The 16,915-nt window shown below is 59.1% G+C and overlaps 10 protein-coding genes across 10 annotated transcripts; 6 read left to right on the top strand and 4 right to left on the bottom strand.

Annotated features, from left to right (window-relative positions):
- Positions 1-272: 272 nt before the first annotated feature.
- On the top strand, positions 273-1,792 carry CcaverHIS019_0301150 (uncharacterized protein; the record flags this gene model as incomplete). The annotated part of the gene is made up of 3 exons (XM_060598526.1): positions 273-584; positions 617-1,254; positions 1,288-1,792. The coding sequence occupies 3 exons, from the start codon at positions 273-275 to the stop codon at positions 1,790-1,792; spliced, it is 1,455 nt and encodes a 484-aa protein (XP_060455311.1).
- An 814-nt stretch (positions 1,793-2,606) lies between these two features.
- Positions 2,607-3,195, top strand: CcaverHIS019_0301140 (uncharacterized protein; the record flags this gene model as incomplete). The annotated part of the gene is made up of 2 exons (XM_060598525.1): positions 2,607-2,621; positions 2,854-3,195. The coding sequence occupies 2 exons, from the start codon at positions 2,607-2,609 to the stop codon at positions 3,193-3,195; spliced, it is 357 nt and encodes a 118-aa protein (XP_060455310.1).
- Positions 3,196-4,002: 807 nt separating this feature from the next.
- CcaverHIS019_0301130 (uncharacterized protein) lies at positions 4,003-4,350 on the top strand (the record flags this gene model as incomplete). The annotated part of the gene is made up of 1 exon (XM_060598524.1): positions 4,003-4,350. The coding sequence occupies one exon, from the start codon at positions 4,003-4,005 to the stop codon at positions 4,348-4,350; it is 348 nt and encodes a 115-aa protein (XP_060455309.1).
- A 790-nt stretch (positions 4,351-5,140) lies between these two features.
- CcaverHIS019_0301120 (uncharacterized protein) lies at positions 5,141-6,217 on the top strand (the record flags this gene model as incomplete). Its single annotated transcript, XM_060598523.1, has 3 exons — positions 5,141-5,589; positions 5,794-6,090; positions 6,157-6,217. The coding sequence occupies 3 exons, from the start codon at positions 5,141-5,143 to the stop codon at positions 6,215-6,217; spliced, it is 807 nt and encodes a 268-aa protein (XP_060455308.1).
- Positions 6,218-6,474: 257 nt separating this feature from the next.
- Positions 6,475-7,527, bottom strand: CcaverHIS019_0301110 (uncharacterized protein; the record flags this gene model as incomplete). The annotated part of the gene is made up of 1 exon (XM_060598521.1): positions 6,475-7,527. The coding sequence occupies one exon, from the start codon at positions 7,525-7,527 to the stop codon at positions 6,475-6,477; it is 1,053 nt and encodes a 350-aa protein (XP_060455307.1).
- Positions 7,528-7,781: 254 nt separating this feature from the next.
- On the bottom strand, positions 7,782-8,877 carry CcaverHIS019_0301100 (uncharacterized protein; the record flags this gene model as incomplete). The annotated part of the gene is made up of 3 exons (XM_060598520.1): positions 7,782-8,449; positions 8,630-8,707; positions 8,754-8,877. The coding sequence occupies 3 exons, from the start codon at positions 8,875-8,877 to the stop codon at positions 7,782-7,784; spliced, it is 870 nt and encodes a 289-aa protein (XP_060455306.1).
- A 215-nt stretch (positions 8,878-9,092) lies between these two features.
- CcaverHIS019_0301090 (uncharacterized protein) lies at positions 9,093-11,185 on the top strand (the record flags this gene model as incomplete). Its single annotated transcript, XM_060598519.1, has 6 exons — positions 9,093-9,140; positions 9,172-9,757; positions 9,789-10,339; positions 10,371-10,702; positions 10,734-10,848; positions 11,072-11,185. The coding sequence occupies 6 exons, from the start codon at positions 9,093-9,095 to the stop codon at positions 11,183-11,185; spliced, it is 1,746 nt and encodes a 581-aa protein (XP_060455305.1).
- Positions 11,186-12,301: 1,116 nt separating this feature from the next.
- Positions 12,302-13,102, top strand: EFM5 (uncharacterized protein; the record flags this gene model as incomplete). Its single annotated transcript, XM_060598518.1, has 2 exons — positions 12,302-12,619; positions 12,659-13,102. 2 exons carry the CDS (start codon positions 12,302-12,304, stop codon positions 13,100-13,102), a joined length of 762 nt encoding a protein of 253 aa, XP_060455304.1.
- A 955-nt stretch (positions 13,103-14,057) lies between these two features.
- Positions 14,058-15,621, bottom strand: CcaverHIS019_0301070 (uncharacterized protein; the record flags this gene model as incomplete). The annotated part of the gene is made up of 6 exons (XM_060598517.1): positions 14,058-14,129; positions 14,161-14,516; positions 14,562-14,624; positions 14,657-15,016; positions 15,045-15,190; positions 15,221-15,621. 6 exons carry the CDS (start codon positions 15,619-15,621, stop codon positions 14,058-14,060), a joined length of 1,398 nt encoding a protein of 465 aa, XP_060455303.1.
- Positions 15,622-15,956: 335 nt separating this feature from the next.
- CcaverHIS019_0301060 (uncharacterized protein) lies at positions 15,957-16,607 on the bottom strand (the record flags this gene model as incomplete). Its single annotated transcript, XM_060598516.1, has 1 exon — positions 15,957-16,607. One exon carries the CDS (start codon positions 16,605-16,607, stop codon positions 15,957-15,959), a length of 651 nt encoding a protein of 216 aa, XP_060455302.1.
- Between the last annotated feature and the right edge of the window lie 308 nt (positions 16,608-16,915).

Here is a 16,915-nt window from a genome sequence, read left to right as displayed (position 1 = left end):
CGCATCCGGGACGGAGTGACTCTACTCCGCTCCTCCGTTGCCAATTTGTCTCGCTCTCCCTCATCACCCACCACCGCCGCCGCCATCGCCACCACGCCGCCGCCAGACAAGATGCGGAGCAGAGCAACTCCACAAACGCCAACATCCACATACCCTCTCTGGATCTCCTGACTCCACAATGCCGCCAACATGGAATCTGGCAATACATATATCTCACCCCAGCGGGATGTTCAAGGCCCCACGGATCCCCAGCATCCCCAGCATCCCCCAACATGACCGACCAAGTCAAGCACGAGCTCTCATACGACGAGAAGGTGGACACGGAGGTCGTACCCCGCACCGAGGCCGAGGCCTGGGTCGACGGGCTGAGCGAGACCGACTTTGCCATCGAGCAGAAGAAGCTCCTCCGCAAGATCGACACGCGCCTCCTGCCCACCCTCTTCGTCCTCCTCATCCTCAACTATCTCGACCGCAACGCCCTCGCCTCGGCCCGCGTACAGGGCCTCGAGGCTGACCTAGGCCTCGTGGGTAACCAGTTCAACATTGCCATCTCAGTGCTGTTTGCCGGCTACATTCTCGGCCAGGTACGCCTTCCCTACGGCTGAGCTGATAACAGATCCCTTCCAACCTCATCCTTTCACGCGTTCGCCCTTCGATCTACCTCTCCCTCTTTGTGGCGCTGTGGGGTGCCGTGTCGACTTGTACGGCGGCCTCGCAGAACTTTACCCACCTCGTGGTGATCCGTTTCTTCCTGGGTATCACCGAGTCGCCGTACTTTCCAGGCGCGCTCTTCCTCCTCTCGTCATGGTACACTAAGCGCGAGCTTGCATTCCGCACTTCTGTGCTGTACACTGCCTCGCTCCTCTCTGGCGCGTTCGGCGGATTGATCGCGGCAGGCGTACAGAGCGGGATGGACGGTGTGGCAGGCCTCGCGTCCTGGCGCTGGCTTTTCATCCTCGAGGGTGGAGTCACAATCTGTGTCGCCCTCATCTCCGCCATTGTGTTGCCCGACTATCCCGCTACCACGCGCTGGCTCTCGGATCGGGAAAAGGCACTCGCCGTCGCCCGCCTGCAGCGCGACACGGGAGTCGTCGACGCCGAGACCATGACACTGTGGCAGAGCTTCGTCGCTGCAGCGACAGACTACAAGCTCTGGGTCCTAGCCCTCATCATCATCACCAAGACGACCGCCGGCGCAGTCACCCAGTTCATCCCCACCGTCGTCAACACGTTTGGCATGGACAAGGTCCTCACGTGAGTCCATCCCGCCCATCAATCTAACCTCAGCCTGGTTCTCACGGCGCCACCATACCTTTTCGCGGCCGCCATCTCCCTCTGGATCAGCTGGAGCTCTGACCGCCGGCCCGAGCGCTGCTTCCACCTCCTCACCCCGCTGCTGTTCGGCATGGTCGGCTTCGTAGTGGCCGCCACGACAAAGGGTACAGCGCCGCGATACTTTTCCCTCTTCCTGATGGTTGGCGGCATGTTCGGGAGCTACAATGTTGCCTTGGCTTGGATCTCGAGCACCTTTGCCCGACCGAGGGCTAAGCGCGCTGCGGCTTACGCGACGATTAACAGTCTCGGAAACATTGCCCAGATCTGGTCGCCGTACCTCTACGACAAGAGGTATGGGCCAAAGTACACGCTCGCGTTTAGTGTCAATGCGTGTATGGCCGCCGCGAGCGTTGCATTCTGCCTCGTCCTCCGGATGTGTCTGCTGCGCGAGAACCGTAATATGGATGCGCGGGAGGAGGACCCGGAGGAGGAGAAGCGCATCCGGTACATTCTCTAGGGAGATGGAGAAGGGAGAGAAGGGAAGAGAGAGTGGAGGCTCTGGAGGCTCGGGAAAGAGAGGTTGTGGAATTGTCTGTCGTACGTCGTCTTGGTCAGAAGTATGCATCAGATGCAATACAGTTGGATGGCGGCTCTGACTCGAGTGGCCAGGCAGACTCCAGTGGTCAGGCAGACTCGAGTGGCCAGGCACGCAACCGACGTCTTCCGTCCCGGAACACGGCGCAATCAAACGTCGGCACGAGTACGGCACGGTCACGATAGCCTTGGATGTGGACCTCATGCACGTCACTGATCTGGGCAACGGTTTGACAGGGCAGCCCAGAAGCCTGCGCAGTCCATCACATCACCGCGGCCGGAAACAACTTGACGGATTCTCCATGCCTCGATCACCGTGTCGAAACACCGGCACGGATATTCGAGCCCCCGTCAGCCCCCCCTCATGTGAGCAAGTGACTGTACCATCCGCGATCACGTCACTTGCAGCGATTGTACCCCGTGGCTCTGCTGAGCGTGACTGACCATTGACATGCATGGTGACATCTATGGTGTCTGTCAGCTGTCAGCTGTCTGGCCAGACGACGTATCCTTCTGATCCGCTTGACTCGGACCAACGTTGCAAAGTGGTTCACCAATCTCTCACGCGGCCAAGGCTCAAGTTGTATTGGAGCGGAACTCTCACCATCTTGCGCACGAGGAACGCTCACCATCCTGCGCACGCGGAACTCGGCTGCGTCGGGGTGGTGTGCAGAAATGCCATGTACGTGGGGGGCCTGGAACGTGATCGGACATTGATTCGTTCCCAGCGCTCAGATATGCTGATGGCAGAGGTGAGGAATGCATGTTTCCATTCCAGTGCCACCCTCCGATCACCTGACCCAAATCGTGGCGGACAGCGTCGTCGCCTCAGCCACCGTGCCACGGTGATGTGAGGCCTTCTCACGCGATCACGCGTCTGGTGTCATCTGTCAGCGTTATAATATGCGTCAGCACTGATACTATACTCATACTCTTACTCATACACGCCGCTTCTCACCACTCCCGCACCTGGATCCACACCAGAGCAGCCTGGACGATACCGCGAAGGAACTCTCCCTCAATGGCAGCCGCGATCGCACCTCGGCCCCGACCCCGTCGTATGCCGCCATACGTGCCACGAGGGTCTTTAGACCCATCAAGGCCCAGCACGGCTCTGTCCTCGCCACCCAGCCCCAGCACGGCTTTCTCCTCCCCACCCAGCCCGAGCACGGCTCTGTCCTCCCCGCCCAGCCCCAGCACGGCTTTCTCCTCCCCACCCAGCCCCAGCACAACTTCCTCCTCCCCACCCAGCCCGAGCACAGCTTTCTCCCCACCCAGCCCTACGGGAGGGCGATGGCGCGCGCGCGCGATGAGTTGGGGATTTAGAGTGAGAGGGGCAGGGGCAGGAGTAGAAGTAAAAGTAGAACAATCGTAGAGTAGAGCTGGCGCATGGACTTTGTCAGGGCGAGTTCGAAGTGTTCGAGTCGACTTAGGTCTGAGTATTTGGCTGATACGCTCGGTAGATTTACCCGGAGCCAGGCTACATTGAGCTCAGCCGTGCGCGATAGAGGGCGATCCAGGCTACATTGAGCCAGCCGTGCGCGATAGAGGACGATACGGGATGGAGGGATCTGAAGACGGATACGCCATGATAGCGGATAGCTCGCCTGGAGCGGGTTCAGTCGGAGACGTTAGGGGATAGAGGCGTTATCGATGGCTGACATGCCTTGTGTCACTCTATACGACATCCACTTGCTATCTTCCAGCCATCATTGAACAAGTGGCCCCGCCAGGCCGCCAAGACCACCGTCGTTGACCGCAAAGCCAAAAGGAGCTGCCGAAAGTGCATTTCAAGTCTTATCGCCATGGTGCCTGGCTTGGCTTATCGTGTCGTGGGCAACATCTCGAGTCATGCTGTGTTCTTCTGTATCTGCAGTAGATCTACTCTCCATGAGCAGGATCCGTTCCGTGTTGCTCGATGCATGTACAGACAAGCCATCCGAGCCATGAGGCTATGAGCCAGCCTTCGTAGCGTTATGTTGCGGCTGGCTGGGTGTCACGATCCCATCCGTCTACCTGTCTCGCCCTCTTGGCTTGACTCTTTAGTCAGACTTGATCCTCTCAACCCCAACATCAACCCCAACCCACCCCAACCTCAACCCCAACCTTCCCCGCCCAACCAGTCACCAGAACATGTCCCTCTCCACCTCCTCTGCCGCGTCGTCGGCGGCTTCGACGCCCTCCGTCTCTTCTGTGTCGTCGCCAACCGCCTCGTCGGTCGACTTGCACTCGCTATCGTCCGGATCTGCTGTGGTTGGCCTCGGCCTCGGCCTCGCGTTGGAAGGCACGGCGTCCAAGACAGTCACGGACAGCATCAATGCCGCGCCGGTCGGCCCGGAAGTCGTACCAGCCTCACCCGTGTTCACCGTTCCTGTCCTCCCCGCCGCATCCGAGCACGTCTCCAAGCCGTTCGGGAGCACCGGCGCAATGTGGGGCAATGATGTTTGGGAACGTGGATTCGCCAGTCATGGACGCTCTTAGATGCAGGCCGATACGAGGCCGATAAGTGCGATAGTGAATGGATAGTGGTTGGTCTCGATTGCACGACGTCACCATGCATCAAGTTAGGGAATGTGGTTAAAGCGGGTTGTGGAGAGGATGGAGACGAGGAAGACCATCAGAGGTTTGGAGGCATTTCAGACAAAAGGCACCAGGAATACTAGTCACATGCGCAACAAACCAAAATGCAAAAGTGGCCAACTGACACGAGAATGATCTCAGCAGACCAAAGGAACCAAGCCTGAGGCACCCGAGGCCCCCGAGAGCAATGAACAATCGAGCGGCTAGATTGGAGGTGGGGGGGTCAGTAGGCCAGGTGGGCGGAGGAGCTGCGTCATCTGTTGTATCATGACCTTATTCGAACAAGTCAGCTGTTCCCACGACCACCACTTGCAGCTCGTTTTGACTTGACCAGAGTGGCCAAAGTGGGCGCAGTCGCAGTCGCAGTCGGGGCAAAAGAACCAAAGGGGCGTAATCACGCAGCGACAGAGATTGCATGCCATAGGTCGATGAACCCCCCCCCCCTTCGCGTAACCTAGACCTCGTGACCCCGTGACCTACGTGAGTGGGGTAAGAGCCGGTTCTAGACCTCGGTGGATGGCTGGATCAATGGCCACACTCAACAGAGCATATATACCCACTCATCCCGTCTTCTGGCCCCACACTACACACATCCTCTCTGCGCTCAGACAAGAAGCGCATAACTACACACATCCTCTCTGCGCTCAGACAAAAAGCGCATACGCATAACTCTCACACAACACACTTATCAATGGCGATTCTCGAGACTACCGCCGACCAGATGACGCAGCCTACCTCGCCACCGCGTCGGGGCTCCCTCGCAGCGATGAAGGACAAGTTTACGGGCGGTGGCAGTCACGATGCTGGACAGCACGTCGAGGGTGAGGCTCACGAGGCCCGCCACGGAAGCTTTAGCGGCATGCGTGACAAGTTGACGCGCCACTCTTCTCGCGGTGAAGGCGACCACGCTACCCACTCGCATCCACACCACGTCGCTCAGCCGTCGAGCCCTACTGGCCGCCGAAGCTCGCTCGCCGTCATGCACGACAAGCTCACATTCTACAATGAGCCGGTCAAGGGTGCACCCCCTGCCAAGGTCAACATTCGCGAGGCGACGGCCGACGAGATGATAAACCCGCCCGGCCAGCAAGGTCGTCGGAGCAGCTTTGCACGCATGGGAGAGATGTTTTCTGGTCGGAAGTGAGTATGAGAAGAGCTTAATCATCGTACAGTACAATAGGACACAACAGACTTGTTCGGTGGGCTTAGATTTGAGATGCAACCATTATGATCTCGATCAGGCCCCGCCTCATCTGCTGTTTGTTTTCTTTTGTTGTCATTCATTCGTCATCGCTCCGAGTTCCGCCCACTTACCAGGAATTCAACAAGTCAGCTGACCATCAGCGATGAACGCCGCAAGAGTCAGGACCGCCGGTCCAGTGGTGACGATAAGCGTCGCATGAGTGGCGACGATAAGCGCCGCATGAGTGGCGGCGACAAGCATGCCCCCGGAGCCGGTGGTATTGCCGAAGGCTCTGCTCTTGATACCACCGAGGACGACGAGCACGTAGACTCGGGTGTCACTCCTGGCACTTACGCCGGCCAGGTGGGACGCCGCCTCAGCGCCTCCCTCGAGGCCGGCGTTGGTAACATGGGCCGCCGCCTCAGCGCGTCCCTCGACAAAGCCATGCATCCCTCGAGGTAAGCAACTGACCAGGGTCTTCATGGAACATGCATCCATCCAGTCGGGAGAACGTCTAACAGCAGGGATGTCAATCACCAAGGTCCGCGCCCCGGCGCCATGAACGCCGCGTACGACGCCGCGTAAGAAGGAAACAGGCCTCAAAGAAGAATGCGAACAAAAGTTCCTAACGATGGCTATAGTACATGACTGATGCGATCTAATAATTATGACAGTGGTCGGGGTGCATGTGCGTAACGCCCAGTGCATGGGGATGGGTTCGTTGGGAACAAGCCGTCAAGACCCAAGATGGCTCATGTCGTGTTGCGTCGGTCGTGCCGTGTCGTGTCGTGTCTTGTCTTGTCGTTAAGAACAGCTGCGTATCGAGGCCGGACTAGAGCTCGCTACCCGTCACGCCGCTTGGGCTGGAAGAACGACGTGATTCTAGCCTGTCCGTCTGCAGGCGCGGGCTTGTCATGGCTGGGTCTGGCTTCTCTGCGGTCGGAACCGGAGCCCGGCGGGCCAATGTCTCTCGAGGACCGGCGCGCAGAACCGTTGTCTGCTGAGCGCTTTGGACTTGCGTGACTGCGTCTGGGCGTGTGAGGAGGTGTGGTACCTGTGAACTCGGCCATGAAAGGACCCATGACCTCCTGGGTGCGCGACCTGTCGTAGATTGCGAACACGACGTCGTTGAAGCGTCCATGAAACGCGCCACCAGGCTTGAGGAGGTCGTGGAATACCTTGGCAACCTCGGCTGGCGAGTTACGAAACACGCCGCACCCCCAAGCGCCGAGCACGAGCGTCTGTGCGCCATGGTAAGCACACAGAGCCAAGATACGAGCCGCGCGCTCTCTCAGCAGTCGGGGAACATGGTGCAGGCGATGTGGGTGTTTATTCTCGAGCGCTCCATAATTCGGTGCGGCGGAAGTGATAAAATCGACCGTGTAAGGGAATGGGAGGAGGTCTCCCTTCGAGGTGCGGAACATGGGCACGGACGGCGAGTAAATCATACGGTGGGTGTAGCGGCCATCCAGGTGCTGGTGGGCGGCATAAAAGTCGGGTGCTTTGAGTAGGGTCGTGTAGAGCGCCGAGCTGCGGCAGATATCCTCCTCCTGCGCCGTCGCGCCGTTCATGTACCCTCCTCCAGGGTTGCGCGCACTCGCGAAATTGAGGACGGCGATACGCGGTGCCCCTTCGGCGTGTAGACGTTCCGCGGCGGCAGACGAGGTCTCGGCCGTCACTGTGAGGGTGGTGGGTTTGTTTGGGTTGGGAGAGCATGTCACGACGGACAGGAGCTGTTCGGTCGCGGCCTCGTCGTAGGACGTTACGAGGTGCTTGGCGGCCGAGACCAAGGAGGAGAGGTCGACCGCGCCGCCAGTGGTCGGTGAGGGGTACCACCCCTGTTTGATGAAGGCCTCGTTCTGTGAGGAGAAAGCCTTGTTTGCTGTGCGCGACATTGTGGCCAAGGAGTGCGATGTGATAAGGGAGGATATGGCGGGGATGATGGACATTATGGGTGGCAGCCCAGTAGCAGAGTGGAGGTTGACGCGACCCGCTTCGATTCGGGCCGGATCCGATGTGTTCCTTTTGGCACATCGTTGCTCAAGCCTGTTCGTTGAGTCTCAAGTCTCAACTGAGTCGATACCTGACCCAGTGAGCATGGACCAGGTCGGAAGCACCCTCGGCAACAACTACTATGCATATGCTCTCGCTACATTCGACTACGTCCGTCATCCCCGCGTTTTGGCTCTACAATCTCCCTCTCACGGTTGAATGTGATGGTAAGCGTCTCGCGCTTGGGCCTCACATCCCCAAACACCTCATATGTCGGCATGTACCGGTCCACAAACGCCTGCACCTGCTCGTCGCTCATCCCCCGTCCTCCATTCTTCTCCTTCATCCGATGTTCCTGTTCCGTGCGCCACTCGTATACGAACGAGAAATCCATGGGCGTAATGCAGACATGACAATCGAAAAGGCCACCAATCCGCGCCTCCACCTCGGCGAGATTGGTGTTGAGCGTCTGGATGCTCTCAAAGTCATGTTGGCTGGCCGTCTTGCCCTTCGCCCATCGTTCACGGGCAATGGACTCGGGTAGCGGGCCATAGCCCAGCGACCAGCCCTCGAGGACGAAGACGTCGAGTCTCTCCTTCAGTGGCACTAGATGGCCGCGGTCACCCTCCCCGCCGTGCAACGACTTGTCAAACGTCGGGAGGAAGAGCGGACTGCATGGTGAGGGTGAGCGGGCTCGAAGCGAGTTCAAGACATCGGCCAGTAAAGAGAGGTCGTGCGTTCCCGGCGGACCGCGGCCTTGCAGCATTGCGTTGCTGGGATGCGCCGCCGCGACGGCCTTGAGTCCCGCGTGTCTGAGGTAGAAGTCTGCTGTCAGCTGTGCCGAGAGTTGATGGAGGTGGTTGGCTTCTGATGGATTCCATGTTCTTGGAATGTGGGCCAGGATGAAGAGTACGCGTGTAGGTTGTCTGTCACTGCCGAAGAACCGCATCGGTCGACACTCGCGCCCACCCGCACACCTTGCCCCCTGCCCACCCAACGACTCACCATCCATCGATGCGACGGCGCACTTTATCCCCTGGTCGTTTAGGACGTGGACAAGTTCCGCCGCAAGGGTGCTCTTACCTGATATCAGCTCTAGCACATCTTTCCCCATCCCCATCCCACTCACCACACCCCTGCGGCCCCTGCATGGACACGAGCAGCGGCCGGTCTGCCTTCAGTTGTTTGCGCTGGCCGGCGACGAACGCGGCAATATGTTCCGCCTTGTACCGGATATGCTGGGCGACAGTCATGGTGCGAGATAGTGAGTTCATGTCGGGCGTGAGTGGGCTTAAGAGGTGAATGAGATGAGTGTAGAGTGGGAGGGTGGTGGACGCAAGTAGAGTGCGGAGCGGAGCTGTTGAACACGTGGAAAGCGGACCAAAGTGATTCCGGCCTTTCGGGAGCGAAGGAGGCCCGACTTGCCAAGTGACACCTCTGGAAACATCTCGGCTCCGCATCATCTTCCATGGAATCAAACCAATCATACGAACGCGGCCGCTTCTACGCTTCTCCAGTGTGTGTCCCTGCAGACAAGCTGACCGAAGAGCGGTTTCCCTCGCTTCGCGGGGTCCGCGTCTGGCGTTTACCTCGCCGACACGGTACGGGCGCAGGCCGACGCCGCAGCACCGGGCATCGAGCAGGCGTTTACGAGTCGCGCCGCCGATGAGCCAGATGAGAGTGTGGTGTACGAGCACTTCAGTCTCCGTGCCTCTGACCTCCTGGCTGCCGGTCTCCGCGCTGCCTTAGAATCCTACTTCGAGACATGGCACCCTCTCTTCCCCTTCCTCGACGGCGCGTACGTCCTCTCCGCCTACGAGGCCGCCCTCACCGCTGCCACGACCAGGCCTGACGGCCCGGCTTTCCTCCTCTCCCCCGCTGAGAGTTTGGCACTCACGGCGATCTTCAAAGCCATTGTCGCGATCGGCGATGATGGGACCGCCGCGCGCGCCGGTTTCCCTCGCTTAGCATCCACGAGCCAAGCAACAATGCTGGGCCACCTGGTCCTCAGTGCGTGCCAGGGTGGTAGCATCAATGACTTGTTCGCGATCCAAGCCCTCGTGGCCCTTATGCTCTTCATGTATCTCTCCCGCCGCCTCCGCCCTGCCATGCACCTCAGCGGCACCGTGACCAGTACGTCATCACCTGATTGAACTAAGCCCAGAACTTGCCTTTGAGGCCGGCCTCCACCGCTGCCCAGACCGGTATCCGGGTACCTTTACGTCCACCGCTGAGCGTGAGATGCGCAAGCGCGTCTTCTGGTCGCTGTACACCCTTGACCGGCTGCTCACCGCCGAGTTTGGGGTTCCGATCATGCTGCACGACACGGACGTCGACACGTGTGTTCCTGGTGGTAGCGAGCAGCATCCCCTCTGTCCCCCCAGCCCCGAAGGCCATCCAGCACGTCATGATCAAGCCAGCCCCGAGGACCGGCGAAAACGGCGGCGCGTGAGCGAGTCACCGCATGAACCCCTATCGACTTCACCACAGGTTCAGGGACAGAGTGTCGAGAGCCACCAGCCCGCTGAGCCACAGCGGCAGCGTCTACTTCCGGCGTTCTCGCTCGTCGGCATCTCACGTCTGATGGGCCAGGCGATGGAGGCATTCAACAAGAGCCTGCGGTATCGCTCGATCCAGGCCCAGGAGACACTGCAGCTGCGCACTGAGCTCGAGCGCTGGTGGAACGACATTGGCTTTGACGCCGACGGCGAGGCTGTCAGTCCTTCACCGGCAGCGCTAACACCAGACACCGGACGCAGACGACGTTCGCTCGCCCTACAAAACCCTCTTCACCTGCCTGTACCGACAGCAGGTGATCGCACTCTCTCGCCCCGCACTCAGTCTCGCCCCAACCGCATTGCAGCACACGTACGCACTAGAGACATGTGTGGCCAGCGCCCGAGTGATTCTGCGCACACTGGCGCACGAGCTCGACGGTCGCCAACGCAGGGCGGTCGAATGCTGTGGCTTGCCTGGGAAGGGCGAGAGCGTGATGTGGCCGGGATATGTCGATATGGTATTCTTCGCTGCGCTCATTCTCGTGTACGCCGCTAAGCGCGAGGAGCCGGGCCCTGCTGCGTGAGTCCCCTCTTGAATGCGCTGACAGCAGGACAAATCGTCTTAAGGCGGACTTGCGGCGTGCGATTCGCATCCTCGAGATGCTTGCGAAGCGGTGGAGCATCACGCCGTTCGTGGCGGCGGTGCGCGCGTTCCTGGACCCGCCGGTGAGTGCTGATGTGGCTAGCTACTTGGGCCGAGTGGAGGAGCTCCGCTTCACATGGCACGAACGCCTGAACCCCTCCCATCCTGCTCCCCATTCTGGGGTTTTCAGTGAACATAAGGCTAAGCTTTATCCAATACGGCTGGGCGCAAGGTCCTAAATCATCGCCCCTGTGACCATACCTCTCTGAACGCTGCTGGTCGACGGTGTCAAGGTGCTAATGGCAGAAGGACGTCTCGGTCCCTGGGGGGGGAGAGCTCTTTGACACGTTCCTGTTCGACTTTGACGCATTCGAACTCAACTGGGCTGTTCACCAGAGCCTTCCGTCGAGCCCAAAGTAGGGCGGTGCTTGGTGCGAGGTTGGACCATGAGCTCGACCCCGCAGTCGCGGACAGCAGGCCCCTCACCTGCTGTCCCCTACTGCGGTATACTTGAACGAGCGTCACTCAGGCTGCGCCCTCTGCACTGCTCTCCAAACCATGTGACGACGGCTACGGCTCGATTGCAACGGGCTTGTACCTCCGGTGTGGCCGGCATCAGCAGACAGCATGTTGGAGAGGAGAAGTCGGTCTACAAGGCCAGAGGATGAGCCACCAGATGGTAGTGTGAGCTTTAACCCTCTCAATCCCTTACTTATAGCGTACACCTTGAGCTGCCTTTTTCCATTTTTTCAAAGTCTATTCATTAGATCTTGTCGAGGACTGGCCTTTCGGGCGAGATGACCTTTGCGGAACACACCAGCTTGGCTAGGAATGAACTGGTATGTTTTACCTCTAAACGAACCCTTTGCGGAATCAAAACAACAGCGAGGAAATGTAACAAAGTCGTCCCCGACGGATCTCGGAACGTCCACGCGACAATCAGAAGCGGAAAGAGAGCGGCCGGACCGAGTTTGAGCGGCAAAACCCCGATAATCTCCACTCGTATCTCGGCGAATTGAGTGACAACGCATCCTCCTCTTCCTGCGCAATGTGTATGCATTCTCCCTATAACTCTCCCAACAACAACCCCACAGCTGGGCCGCATGTTATGGTTTAACATCCCAGCCAAGCAACCAAAAGGCACCGGACGAACGTTGATGGTGGTTTGGTCCGACTCGGTGCCAAGACCAGCAGGTAGATTTGGACCCTTAATTGAGGGGTCCGTTTGACTCTGGCCCCCCTCCTCTGGGCGCCAAGCAGACCAAACCAGTCCGACGCAAGCCACTTCTCCGCAAGCCAAGATGACGCGGTCCACAAGAGGTCCGTCCCCCCGGTTCGGCCCCTCTCCAGATCTCCAGAACCCAGGGCAGGGGGGTGGAAAAATCTGACGCGCCGTCGCCGAGCGACGCGCAGATCAACAAGACATATTATCCCCAGACTGCCCACCACTCTCCTCCATCGCAAACAATTTGATGGTTTCGACGGCCCCCTTCCACCCCATATCGCCTCCCCCTCGCACTATCATCCACGTCCGCAATGCTCGCCACCGCCTCCCACCCGGTCCCGCTCGGCAGCTCTCCTGAAGTCGGTCTCTCTTCTGCTGCCGTCTCGGCCCTTGCGCAATTCATGGCCGACTCACAGGCTCTCGAAGAGATGGCAGCGGCCTATACGGCCGCTGACAACCTCTCCGCCGATAAGGAGTGGTCGATGGATGCGTTTCCCGAGTTGTGGGGAATGAGCCAGTTCTGGAACGACGAGAACACGGCGCGCAAGCTCGCCCGCGAGTGTGTCTCGCAAGCCAAGGGCGGGACGATCGTTCTCATCTCGAGCCCGTCCGTCTTCCTCATGCTCAAGGTATGTTTTTTTTTCCCCTTGTAATCCTATTAACAATAGAAAATGGGCGTGCCGAACAAACTCCTTCTCCTCGAATACGACTCGCGTTTCTCCGTCTTCCCCGAGTTTCGGTTCTACGACTTTGCCCGCCCCCTCTCCCTGGGCGGAATGAAGGAGCAAGCTGCGGTCGTCTTGGTGGACCCACCATACGTCAACGCCGAGTGTTTTTCCAAGGCGGCGCAGACGACGCGTGCCCTCTCGGGCCCGGACACAAAGATCATCGCCTGTACTGGCTGGGTCGTACGCCACTGCGCGGCCGAGACTCTCGGTGTCAAGATGATCAACTTCCGTCCCGGTCATGCTGGGGGCTTGGCAACCCCGTTCCGCGCATACGTCAATTACGAGAGCAAGAACCCTTCGTTCATGTACGACCCGGACCCGGAGGACGGGGACAATGACGGCACGGCGTTCGCCGGCGCCGGCGGCATCGGTACCGATGCGTGAGCTGGTCAAGACATAGATCATAGATCATAGACCTAGTAGATAATAGACTGTAGAGATGTGCAGACGTTTGTACCACTTACCACCCATTCCGCACGCCACGCTGTGATTGAGTTGGACAGAAAAAAACGGGGGAAAATTTAAGATGACCCCAGGTGAGGACAGTTTAGCCAGAATCAAAGGCACAGGCCACGTGCCTTTAAAATGCCGAGATTGCTTGGGTGAGGAGAAAACATGGTTTGTGCTCGATGTGGGTTTGGCGAGAGCGCGCTGGGCACTGGGATGTATGGGGGTGTAGGATTAATATAAGAGCGCGCGGGGCAAACTGGGATGTATTGGGGTGTAGGATTTACATGAGAGCGGGTGCATTGGGGTATAGGATTTATATGAGGTGCTTTGGGATCTTGAAGAGTTGTTTTTCGGGGTGTTGCGTCGCGATGGGTGCAGGCAATCTGAAGAAACTGAAGAAAATGAGGTCGGGCCAACTTCGAGCTATGTATTCAGAACTCTTCACAGAGGGCCATCCGGGTCAGCTTGGGTCTTTGGCAAGAGGATATGGCCATACGAGACGGGTGCCATGGCAGACAACGAAACCAAGAGAAGTTGCCGTCCTAATGCTCAATTAGAGATCCGGGTCCGTTCCTAATCCCCAAGCCTGATCACGAGGCCCGAAACCCCTACCACTTGGTAATGGAGACACATAGCAGCTGATACTGATGCATTTCCCGTACGTCTACGTCTGCGTCTACAGGCCCAGCTGCAAGTCATCAGGGGGTAGCCCAGTTGGTACAGCGCATCATTAGCACGAGCGTCGGTCGATGAGCAGCCGGCAGCGCATGGATAGTTAGTTTCCAACTCGTCCAGCTTTCGCCTTGAGCAGCACCGAGTCCGGGCAACTGCACCGTCGTGCCGGGCTGTGAGCGACGAGGCCCAGTCGGCCGGTCGCTCCTTGTGCCCGTTAAGCGGGGAACAGCGCCCCGAAGACGCCGCCCGCGAACGTCGTGACGGCTGTGTACACCAGTACTGCGCCCTATTGTCAGCTCTCCTGCGCGTCTACGCACAAAGTTCGTTCCGTATGCCCCGGCCGCGCCGCGAAACGCGTCCACCTTGAGGAGCTTGTTACTGATCGGCCCGGCGGTGACGTTGCCGACACCTCGAAGACTGGCGAAGATGCTGAACACGAGGGCTGGGAGGGTCGCATCATTCTGGCAGATCGGAGTGATGATCCTGCTCCAGATGCTGGGCATGCTAAGAGCCGTCAGGCCCCAGATGAGAGCAAAGACGACCAGTGGGCCCGAAGTCGTCCCCAATCCCCATGGGAGGAGTACGCCAATGGCGCCGCCAAAGCAAATGATCATGATCATCACTTTGGTGGGCACGCGGTCTGAGACCCAGCCCATGACGAGGTTGCCAGGAACTGAAGCGGCTAGCTATCAGCATTAGTCGCAGACATGGGACTCACCGTTCATGATGGCGACGAGGGCGACACCACCAGGCTTATGGGCACCGACCTTGTCCGCAAACGCTGGGGTTAGCGGATATGACAGTAGGACGCACTGGGAATCCAGAGGGTGGGTGTAAAGTTGCCCATGCTGCTCAGGAGGATGACGAGGAATCCGCACGCGAACGTCCACGTCGCAAAGTGCCGCCATTCGACCTTTGGACGGCGACGCACGACCGCACCACCGAGCGGCACTCGGCGGCGGATGAAGATCAGCGATATCGAGTTGAGGATCGCATAGCCAACACCGAAGGATATCATCGTCGCCTTGTGACCGAAGCGTTTGAGGAGACCGTCGAGGAGGAACGGGAAGACAGTACCGCCCACGCCCGTACCGGCGAACATGATACCAGTGGCCAGACCGCGCCGTTCGTAGAACCACTCATACACTAGCGTCGCGCAGGGGAGGTATAGAGCTGATTAGCGGATCCTGCGTTTACTCACCTGCTGAGAAGGGGTATAACACGCCTACAGTCCCGATGAGCTGTGTTGGGCTAGTGGCGAAGGCTGCGCCAATCAGCCCGGCAGTGGAGATGACGAGGCCGACGATTTGCGCGCCCTTGCTCCATTGCGGAAAGGTCGTGAGGAGACTGTATCAGCTTGGCCTCGGGTAGACTTACGGGCCGACAAACCCTACGCCGAGGAACGACAGACCGTTCATCAGCGCGATTGCGACGGTGACGGTGTCGTGATGGCCTGGGAACTGCTCCTCGGCCCAGTAGTGTTCGAGCACTCCTACGGCGTTTAGGAGGCCCCACACGGTCGTCTCGATCACCGTGCCGGCAATGAGGAAGAGCCACGCCTCGCGACCGTAGTCGGCCTTTGCGAGCGGCACTACCTCCCGGTCGGTCAAGACGGGGGAGGCTGGCGGCTCGATCTCATCGCGCGCTTGCTTGGTCGAGCCGCTGTCGGGTGTTTGAGCTATGGAGGGACCCGGGGCGGAGGCGTACGGCGACTCGGGAGAGTAAGAGCTTTCGGAGTGGGGCGGGATGCGCTCGAGCGCGATGTCGGACGTGCTCATCGTGCCGAGGCGATAGTTGTGGTGAGAAGTCAAGTGTATGTCGGGCTGGTTGATGGTGGTTGAACTGGTGCCGGGTGGGCCGGCATGGGCCGGCATTAAGCGAGAACATGTGGTTGTGTTGACGTCACGGCTGAGAAATGGCCGTATCAACCAACCAACTCTCAAGTCGAGTCGATTGCTTGAATCACTGCAAGCACTGTCTCGATTCATCTGGCTCGGCAACGTACTGGTCTCGTTGGAGCGATACGCTACAGGCGTAGAAACAAATCTATGCATCTGTGAGATGCTCTAAACAGCAGCTCAATCATGGCTCGAAACAGCACCCAACAAGGCTGCTACGGGCCAGTCGCGTCTACCCGCGTAGCTGGTCCTGGAGTCGCCGATGCATTCGAATTAGTCACACCATCCGCCTCCACTGGCAGAATCATTAGGTACACGAGAAACTTGCCCATGGCCCACGGCGCGTCCCATTCGCCGACAATCTCCCACCCGCGGCGCTGATAGAACCCGAGCGGGCCATTGTCGGACACAACAACGTCGAGACATGGCCGCCCGCCGCCCGCCAACGCCGCTTGGGTCGCGGCGCGGAAGAGGGCCGACCCGACGCCCTTGCCCGCCCACGCGGGGTCGGTGAATAGAACGGTGATGACGCGCACGTCTTCCTCGGCGCAGCCGTGCGCCTTTGCCCAGCGGACCGTCAACTCGCGCTCGTTGGCTGGGCCGTGAGGACCATACCGCACGGCCACGTGTCCCAGGATCTGGCCAGAGGATTCAGCAACGAAGGCTACCATCTCGCCTGGGCGCGCGATAAAGTCGGGGATAGGCATCGATAGCGGCCACTGGACCGGATAAAGAGTGGCAGACTGCTGCCGTCCCAAAAGGTCACAGAGGGCCGGCATGTCTTCCGGCTGACGGGGCCGGATTGTGATTGGCGGCGGGCTCGAGGTGCCGCTGGGAGGCTCGGAAGGAAGGACGATGGCGGACATGACTGTGAGAGAATATGGAAGCCCCGCCGAGGGAGATGGAATGGATGAATGCAAAGTAGATATGGTGGTGGCGTAGCATGTTGGTGGTGAGTCACCGCCAGTACACGCAGTCCAAATGACTCAGCCGACCTCGCTTAGCTCGATTTAGCGGCTCGTACTTCCGCATCACCCAACCACCCCAACATGACATTCCAGTGAGCAGTGAGTGCCCTTGCTGAGTCAAGCTGCTAGCGTAGCAGTGTTGACTCGAAAGCTTGCTTGGGACGGAGATCTGACAGACTCCGGGGGTTGTGCATTACAACCAGTGT

The sequence above is a fragment of the Cutaneotrichosporon cavernicola genome, assembly GCF_030864355.1.
Source record: "Cutaneotrichosporon cavernicola HIS019 DNA, chromosome: 3".
Lineage (NCBI taxonomy): Eukaryota > Fungi > Basidiomycota > Tremellomycetes > Trichosporonales > Trichosporonaceae > Cutaneotrichosporon > Cutaneotrichosporon cavernicola.
This window is presented reverse-complemented; position numbering and strand designations above follow the sequence as displayed.